The following is a 10,141-nucleotide window of genomic DNA, read 5'->3' as shown; positions in this document are numbered from 1 at the left end:
GGCAGGTCCAGCACATCTTGCAGCACGGCCATCGGAAGGAGGATCGCACTGGCACCGGTACCATCTCCGTCTTCGGCATGCAGGCGCGGTACAGCCTGAGAGGTTGGCATCACCTAGACCCATAGCAGTGGCTCTCTGCCGCTGCCCTCCGCGGCTTCAGCGGTCGCGGCCCCGCGCTGGGTTTTTTTTTTCGCGGCCCCGCGCTGGGGGGCGGGGAGAGACGCCATCTTCCTCGGGGCTGTCCCATTCTCGTCTGCAGAGAGCGAGGCCTCCGTCCGCTCAAAGCCGGGACTGGAACCCGGTGCAGTGGCCTGTGGAGGCGGTTAGGCCCGTCCCGTCAGCTGTCCCGCCCTCTCCCTGGCCACCAGCCTGCGGCAACTCGGACCCCTTCTCTTTCTCGGCCCACCAGCTAGGCCTGGCCCAGCCCTATGGCTGTTACTTGGTGGAAAAAGGGATTACGTCTTGAGATAGCTTCACTTCGTCCTTCCTGCCATTCAAGCCTAGTAGGAGGGATGGTTGTGAAATACATTTGCCAGCGATTTTATCTGTAGCATCTGCTTTCCATGGCTTCCTCACAGCAGAGATCATCCAGTCCGCAAAGATAATTCATCTTCCCCCACTGACCAGGACAATAAAAGTCTCGTTGATCTGCATATGAGAATTACACATTCTTTCCCAACTCTTTACTTCATATTGAAACCTCTGAATGTCAGATGGTGTCCTTACCCTCTGTGTGGAGAACAAACTTGATTCACCATGACAAATTGCTGGTCATCTCTGATACTCTGAATCTCTTTTTCAGATCAGTTTCCACTGCTGACAACTAAGAGGGTATTCTGGAAAGGTGTGCTGGAGGAGCTGCTATGGTTCATCAAGGTTTAGTATTTGGATGTTTGGGTGTTGTGTCTGAGGGTATCATCAACAGAATGAACTAGTGTGAATTAGATGAAGGAACTTGGGGTAACTGCAGATGCTTCTGTTCATATGACAAAACAGAAGAAGTACAACCACCTAATATTTTGACTAAGCATAGTGCAAGGCCATTACCTTCAAGATATTCTCTGCATTTTAGGGTATGTATTGCACTGGTACCAATCAGAAGAGCTTTTCTTCTGTTTCTTTTTAAGGGAAAATGTCTAAAACAGTGAGGACTTTTGCTGATTTGACAATACCCCACAGTTATAAAGCCTAGAATAGTCTCTTTTATTAGAGTTTGATTAAGAAATAATACGAAGTGGATTGTTGGAAATTTAATGATCTGTTTTTTAATATTGAGATAGCTTGATTTGAACAGAAACAAGCAGTGCAGAACCACAGGTGAAGTAAGACTGATGTAGATGTTAGAGTTTTCAGTAGCAAAACCCTGAGATCTAATAGAGCTAAGAGCTATAGAGTATTGAAAATCAACTTTAGATAATACATTGCAAAATAAGCATTCTTTTATATGTTGTGGCATTGTGCAGGTATGGAAAAATCTACCTAACCATTTGCTAGATAGCAGGACTCAAATACAATTCATTTTTTTTAAGTATCTTTTGTCAAATATAAACGACTAGACACACCTGAAAACAGAACAGTTTCTGTGTCGGACTTTTAAGTGTGCTGATTTGGACATGTTGCAGAGCTCAGTGCAATTTCTTGTGTTAACAAAAGGATTTTTAAGACCTTAAGCTCATTTTAGGTGGCTTGGCAAAGACAATGGCTAGGCCATAATTTTTTTGTTTATTTTCATCCATCTTTAAAATAAAATCTTGTTCTCTGCAGTTGTGTGTATGAAATATACTACAGTTGACCTTGAGCCTATAGTGTTTGTGAATTCACAAAGTTAGAAGAACACTGAGATTAATAATAGCAGCGTAGCACTTCAAACTTCATCCTAGTATGTTACTCAAAAGTGTAACATTTTGTCTCATCAAGTACATTAATCAGATTGTTCATCCTTTATAAGTGGAGAAATACTGTAGACTAGCAAAGCTTAATATAGCTGTTTCAAAGCGTGTCCACAGTGTTGGGATTAGGAGGTAGACTCTTACTGTCTGTGTTTTGTAGGGTTCTACAAATGCCAAAGAGCTCTCTGCAAAAGGTGTGAAGATTTGGGATGCTAATGGATCACGTGAGTTCCTGGATAAGCAGGGTTTTAGCACCAGAGAAGAGGGAGATTTGGGACCAGTTTATGGTTTCCAGTGGAGGCACTTTGGAGCAGAATACAAAGATATGCACACAGGTAATCACATACAAATACAGTCTTGATTTCTTAGAGAGGCAGCTCTAAGAAGTCTGGGTGGAATGGACTATGGGAAAGGGACCATTTGCAGTGAGAACTCATAGCCAGAATAAAGTGTTTGAGAGAGTTAATTTAACTTTTTTGCTTGTTTGGTTTTTTTAACTCAGTCTAACTATCATGAAAGATGTATCTTGGTATATTGTAAATTTTGATGTTTGCATTGTAAATATTGTAAATACTGATGTTTGTAAAATAGATGAATCATAAGGCATATGTTGTTTTACTTTAATCTAGAGGAGGTATGGTCACTGGTACATGGAAGGATGTGTGACTATTGCGGTCCAGAAACATGAGCTATCTCTGTTTGATAGCAGTGAAACCAGGCTGCTGTCTCTGAATACCAATGCAGGGTCCTAATTTCCATGATGCAGTTGTGCTGGCAAGAACTGCTGGCAAGTACACTACAGTCATTGGAGATTCTGGAAGAGAAAGATCTTTCCATTCTGCAGCTGGAACAAAGTAGGATATACCCATAGCTGGTGATGCTGTAGAGATGTGGTGATAAATCACCACACGTTGTGAATAGTCGGGGTGGATAACGCAACAACAGCTTGTGTGCACGCAAAGCCTTTATTGAAATACAATTGCAGCAAACTGCTGCGGCACCTACTTACTGCAAATTGCAACTGCGTAGTTTCTCTCTTATCGCATAGACTTAGAGCTTTCCGTGGGATGTTATGATTTACGTGCTTTTCTTGGATTGGTTTCAAGTTCAGTGTCCTGCCCAGAGATGACCCGGCTCTCCAGTCACCCATTGACACAACCTCTCTGTCTCCTCCTAAACAACACGCCTCCTGCTGTTGACTGACAGCAGGGCTTCTTCCTGGACCAGCCGGGGGGTCACGCCCACAGAGAGAGAATAGCAGTAACAAGTTACGGTACGATGCAGTACCTGTTTCAGCAGAACTGATTCATTAAACTTGCTCTGAAGTGTCTTGATGGCTCTTCTCTAAGTCACTGAAGGAAAGGATGTACAAAATGTTTAGAGGACTGCCATTAAAAAAAGAGTCAAAAAAAGATTGTCTCTATCTGGTCAGTATGATTTTTAACTCAGATTAACCACATGAGTTAGTTACTTTTTTTGGTCTTTTTTTTTTTGTCAATATAGTCTTGAAGTTCACATAAGTGACAGATATTAGATTTAGTATTGGCATGTTGACTGCTCGCGGAATTCAGTTTTATGCTGACACAAATGATGCAAACTGTGAACTGACGCGTTTAAAAACTTGCTAAAATATTTCAGCATTCCTGAACTACGAGGTATAACGTAGTTTGGAAAAAATGAACAAGATAAATCCATATAGGTTTCATTAGTAAATAGACTTCCTGAAGGGGCTTTACTAATGGGTAGGTAACTAGGTTCAGCAACTAACATAACCATTTGACAAGGCTTCTGGCACAGTGTTGCTGGCAGGAGAATTCTGATATGCTAATTATATAGTACCACCTTGTTTGCCAGTTTGGGTCTCCTTGTAACCATTATTTGGTGTTGCTTTGCTTTGGTGTTATTAGAAAAAAAGTAGTTACCAGCCATGCTGATTCACTGACGTGAGGCAGAACAATGGGTAACAATTAATGACTCTTTTATTCTGGAATCTATTCTAATGTCCGGTTAATTCCAGTTAATTTCTTATATAAATTGTATTGAGCCTAAAAATCAGCCTGCAAGTGTCATTGAGTGAAATGTTGTATCCTGTGCTACACATGATTAAAGTTCCCTTCTGGCACTGAAAGCTATGGAAATTTATTTTTCATACATGACTTTGTGAGAGCTGGATGGATGCGTTTATTCATTTGTCAAAAACTTTTTCCTTTTGAGCATGCAAAGAATGCTGGAACCCCATGTATGGGTCTAGGCATAATTTTTTTTTTTAAGAAGGAGCACTGTATGCATCTAGAAAGGCATCTTAATTCAGGACTGCAATGAGCAAATTACTTTAAATATCATGAATGACAGGTAATATCCTGCCCATTGCAGTACAGCTTTTGTCCTATTTAGGTAACGAGTCACATGCTTTGCCCAATCAATTTCTTTTGTATTGCAACTTTTGTTTCCTGGGATGTAGTGTTTATGCAGATTTCATGTTTGGTCTTAAAAAATGTCTAGTTGTTGAGGCTTGGAATAAAGTATTCTAAATAGAAATGGTCCTCTTTCAGCGGGTGCTAAAGGTACTCAAAGCACACAAAAGAAAATACCATCATGAGAATTTCACAAGCTTTAGAGCACCCTAAGGAAGACCAAGAGGAGCCCATATTTGTAGGTGCCAGCTGATAAATTTAAGCTCTTTCAAAGTTACAGTAAAATCTTCAGAGGTTGTCATTTGGGTATCACTTTCCAGTGGGATGTGGGCTGGGCTTTAAAAAAAAAAACATTACTTTAATCTATCTGGCTTAGATCTTATTTGGTATCTTTCTTCAGATTACTCCAACCAAGGAGTTGATCAGTTGCAAAAAGTGATTGAAACTATCAAAACCAATCCAGATGACAGAAGAATCATTATGTGTGCTTGGAATCCCAAAGGTATGGAACAGCAGACTTTAAGTGAATGCACATTATCTTGCTGTATGCTAAACCATGTTCTGATCCTGTGTTAATTCAGTTCCATCTGTGTCCTTGTTTATCCTTTATAAAACTACTATGAATGCACTAAAAATGGCAAGGGGATATAAGCTGGATTCTCCTTCTACTTAATTCTCATGTTCAGACCTCAAAAAAGTTTTGAACCATTACTTCAAAGGTTTTCTCTCCAGTTTAAAATGAGGGATATATCTGGCTACCAGTGTCTTTGACATACAGTCTCTGTTCAAAGCCAGCACGTACTATTTAAAAAAAAAAACAAAACCAAAGAAGGGTATAGCAAAGTAGTGTGTCTGGTTATTTAGCCATATAATAAATTGTAAACTTAACAAAAAACTTAAAACTAGAGAACAAATATATTATTTGTGGTAATCACCTCCTTGAACATAGGTTCTCTATGTATCCATTTACTCTCTAGGGCTATTAAATAAGAGCTAGTGCCAGAAAATGTTTAACTGCAGTAGCTGTAGATCTGAAAAAATCTACACACAAAAAAAAATCACTCAGCATTTTCCACTTGTGTCTCTGAAAGGGGATGCCACATGCTGTTGCATTATTTCTAAGGTTCCCATATGAGGAGATAGATACTTGGTTAAAGTTTTCCTTACCAAGCTGTAATTGCGCTGTCTGCAGTTTTAAGTGTAAATACTCAAAAGATCTTTTGTTTTCTGATAATTAGTTTTTTATTGATTATTACTTTTATATCTCGGCAAGCAGTAAAGGCACATTGCAATGGGAAGAGTAAGATGAAGCAGTTGGAAGTCGCTTTAGGATATATACTTAATTTTACTCTTAATGTCTTCCTTTAGGGAAATCAACTGTCTCACTGAGGTGAGTAAAATTTTGAAGCTGTGCATCAGCAGTGGCATAAATCCTGTGCAGCATTGTGGCATGAATCTGTTACCTGGAACATCTGTTTGACTTTCTTGGTCGTACAGCCCAGGAGACAGCTTCTGATGACCTAGATTTAATTGCTTAGGGAGCAGGTGCTTTTAAACTACAGGTCTCTTTTAAAAGAAAAAACAACAGAATGATATTACAGTTGGGTTTTTACTACTATATCATTAAATGCTTGTTCAAGATTTCTGTCTTCTGTAATACACTAATATTGTTATTCCCCCCACCCTCCTTCCTGTACTGCAATTCCTAGATGTTTCTCTGATGGCTTTGCCTCCATGCCATGCCCTTTGCCAGTTCTATGTTCTAAATGGTGAATTGTCTTGCCAACTCTATCAGAGGTCTGGAGATATGGGACTAGGAGTGCCTTTCAATATTGCCAGCTATTCACTGCTCACATACATGATTGCCCATGTCACAGGGCTAAAGGTAGGCTATTTAATAATTTTGCTTCATCTTGCCTGAGAAGTGAGGGACTAAAAGATAAAGAGAGTCTTCATGTCATGTTACGAAGAATTGGAATGAACATTGGTCAAAATTTTGTTGAAACGTGTAAGAAAGGGCCCCGTGAATTTAATGTGGGGTGCCCTGGTCTGTATGGGCAGTTAGGATTAGCAATGTAAGTATTCTTAAATTCAGGCCAAACAGACAAAAGATCCTCCAGATCTTTTTAACTGAAGATGTCAAAACTCACCTGTTTTACTAGTCTACTTCTTAGAAATCCGAACTGAGCACTTGTCCTTATGGGATAGTGACATAGAAGTGATTAAATTTTCTAGCATGCATTTTTAATTGGAACAGTAGCTTAGCAATTGCTGTCAAGGTTCCCGTTTGGATATTCTGTGCACCTAACTTCCAGCTATAATTTCAGCTGGGTATTTTTTTCATTTCCTACCGTAGATGATTATGCTGAGTGGTAATATATGCTCAAATAGCTACTGCCCTGACTCCAGAGCTATATTTTGTAATATGGCAGAGTAATTTAAATGCACCACAATCTTATACAAATGAAACCCGCTTTAGAACATGCAAAAAATTATACTATCAAGGCCATTTGGGCCTGATCCTTCTGCTACTAGCAACATGAAGTGGAACTTAAAATAGGGAAGTAGGGAAGAAACAGACTTGACAGCAGTTGCAGACATACTTAAGAAACTAGGCCAAGGTACAAGAAAAAGCGAAGTTTAACATTATGTCCATAAAGCAGCTATTTCCTCTCAGTCACTTCCTCTCACAGCTTTGGTGGGTTTTAGCATAATATGTCCAAGGGTTGTTCTGCATTGGTAAGAGGCCAGTAAAAGAGCCATTAAAAGTTACCCAAGTTAAATTAGATAGATCAGGAGCTGCTAAGTCAAATAACCTGGAAGCTTGCAAAATCCACCTGGATGCTTGTGCTTTGGGGTTTAGCCTGTGACCGACACCTCCACTGCCACAAACTGCATTGTTTAGTAGTGGCTAAGGCAACTAGTTTGAAACCAGCTTTGGCAAGTCCTGCTTACTAGAAGCGGAGTGGAAAAGCTAGATATCGCTGCCCCATCTGTTTCCATCTTGGTGAGCAGATCAGTAATGCTTCATTCATTTATCAAAGCTATTATTCTATCAGAGTTTCAAAGATATTTTTTTTTGTAAGCTAGTGGAAGTTTCATTGTATTTTTCATGAATTATGCATTAGTCTAGGAAGATGGTGTCCTTCAAGTCTTGCAAGGATGTCTTGATAATCTAATCGAGTATAGAAACTGCAATCTAGATGTAAGTTGCTAGGAATAATACTGTAAGCATTGCAATGTTTTGCTTTCTTGGAACCTGGCTATTTGAAAACCACATGTATTCTTCTTTCTCTTCAGCCTGGAGAGTTCATACACACATTAGGAGATGCTCACATATATCTGAATCATGTGGAACCTCTAAAAGTTCAAGTAAGGACTTCCTGTATTATCTTGTATCCTTTTATCTTCCGCAACACATATTCAATACAAAGTTATCTTGGTATTATAAATATCCTTTTGCAAATATTAATTTGTATGGTTTTCTTCTTATTTCTACCCTAACAATTATAGTATCTTAACCTGTTCAACTTGAGTTCCTAACAGGAATTCAATACAAATGTGATTGAAATGTACATCAGTGTACTATTCTAGAACAAAGTTAGAGATCTAGAATCTGTACTCCTACTTTTAGCTTCATCATTCCAAAACCTGAGAAAACCATTCCATCTAATACAGAAAAACACAAAATAAAAAGTCTTTGTAGTATATCAGTAAAGGATAACCTAACAATTCACAGTTTGTCAGTATTACTATTTGGCTGAATAAGGCTGTGTTTTCTTCAGGAAGTAATTTGTTGCAGTAGGAGCAAATCAGAATTTTATTTTATCTGATTTAGCTTGGACTAAATGTCTTCACCATTCATATGATTCAAAACTATCCAAAGAACTAGTTATTGGTTTGGACCCGAATGTTCCTTTGAGAAACTGCTGCACGTTTGATGCGCATCCAAGTCAGAATTTCCAATTTAGTTTCCTCTGAGAGGAACCTAATCTGAAACCACTGGAATTGCTCTGCAAAGTGAAAATGCTTGCAGTTTATTTGGATTGAAGAGGGAATCCACTGTAAAATTTTGCTATTGCTCTCTTTTCAGAATACTAGATTCCACCAACTGTATTACTACTGTATTACTATTTTTACTTTTTTTTTTTTAGTATAAATCTTAGGGAGGAGGGAAAATCTACATAGTGTAATCTCAGTTGAGATTAATGAGATCTAATTTATAACACAAAATCTCTGCCTTCAAGTATTAGCTTTATTCAGTAAGCTTGCTTTTATTTCAGCTTCAAAGGGAGCCAAGGCCTTTCCCCAAACTCAGAATTCTTCGTAAAGTTGAAGACATCAGTGACTTCAAAGCAGAAGACTTTAAGATTGAAGATTATAATCCTCATCCACCTATTAAAATGGAGATGGCTGTTTAATGCTATAAACCAACTTCAGTTAATGTGGAAATGTACCTAAGATTTCTCTGCTCCTGTAAGGTTTTTAAGTACTTCAAAAGATATATACTTTATTATTGAACAGATACTAGTAGACCAGTACTGCTTTTGGTACTAAACTGTCATACAAACCAGATGATTATATAGTCCTGCTGTACTATTCATATGCTAACCCAGCTTTGTTAGTGGGATAGTGTTCTACATGTTGTTTCAGTTACTTATCGCCACTACCATTACCTTTAGTTACTACATGAGTAGCACTTGCTTATGTGCTTTATTTAGTACTGAAAATAAGAACTTTGATGTGTGATAGAGGATCCTTTAAAAGTTGTAGAAGTCTTTAAATATGTTCTAAAGAGTGTATGTTAAATAAAACCTTTTAAAAAATATCTTCTGGAAAGTATGATACGTATTTAATTTTAGTAAGTTTGTCTATAGTTAACAGGAAAGCAAAGGTAAATTCTGTTTTACTTTAGGATCTTGGAGGATGAGATCTAGCAAGGAGAAACAAACTCAGACTTCCCATGGTCTTCGTAGATGAGCCAGCAGGAAGACAAAAGATTTTAGTGGAGCCTTGTCTGAAATGCAATCTCTGTATAATATATCTGTATTACATTTTTTTTTATTTCCCAACTGTCCATGAATGATTGATTTGATAGAAATTAAACAGAGCTGTAGTTTAGTTAAACGAAGGTTACCAGATGATAGTATTAGTAGTAATCTCTCTGTCATCATTTAAAACCAGATCCCACAAACATATGGACTAATTTTGCAGCCTGGAGCAGTAAAAGTTATAGTAGTATTGGTAGGATTGGAGCTTATTAATTACATCTTAGCAGAATTCAGTTTCATCTGTCCTTATCCTTGCAGTTTCTGCAGTAACTTCAGTTGTTACAAAATACCTCTTCAGGAATTCAATTATTAATAGAGCTGCAGTTAATATTCAGACATAGTATATTCAATGCATATTTGAACATATGAAGATAGTAATTTTTTAAAATTAGTTTTTGAAATTGGTAAACTGGTAAATGTCATCATAACATTGTACAATTTGAGATAGTTCTAAGAATTTAATAAACATCGTCCTTTGATTCCATTCATTCAGGGGCCTGAATAGGAGGACTGTTGAATCTTTCATAAGCCAAACTGTTCACAACTTTCAAAAGCATATTTTGCATCAAAATTATTTACAGATCTCATTATATTGATCTTCATTATCCTGACCAGGGATCATCAGCACCCCAAGGTGGTACACAAGATTTATCAGTGACCTTGGTCTCCATAGGAGCAAGTACAAGCAAGAGCATTTCTGCATACCAATCCTTAACAGTAACTATAAACATCAAGTGCTATCACTTCTAGAAGGATTTAGGCTCCTTTACGAGCCAGCTCATAGCCC

General features: G+C 38.1%; 1 protein-coding gene across 1 annotated transcript; it reads left to right on the top strand.

Annotated features, from left to right (window-relative positions):
- Nucleotides 1-5: 5 nt before the first annotated feature.
- On the top strand, nucleotides 6-8,767 carry TYMS (thymidylate synthetase; the record flags this gene model as incomplete). The annotated part of the gene is made up of 7 exons (XM_010135181.1): nucleotides 6-102; nucleotides 803-876; nucleotides 2,050-2,224; nucleotides 4,704-4,805; nucleotides 6,013-6,188; nucleotides 7,604-7,675; nucleotides 8,587-8,767. Coding segments are annotated over 7 exons (834 nt in total), but the record flags the coding sequence as incomplete, so codon positions are not given.
- Nucleotides 8,768-10,141: the final 1,374 nt, after the last annotated feature.

Source organism: Buceros rhinoceros, unplaced genomic scaffold (genome assembly GCF_000710305.1).
Source record: "Buceros rhinoceros silvestris isolate BGI_N320 unplaced genomic scaffold, ASM71030v1 scaffold23754, whole genome shotgun sequence".
Classification (NCBI taxonomy): Eukaryota; Metazoa; Chordata; class Aves; order Bucerotiformes; family Bucerotidae; genus Buceros; species Buceros rhinoceros.
Note: the sequence above shows the minus strand (reverse complement) of the source record. Positions and strands in the feature narration are given on the sequence as shown.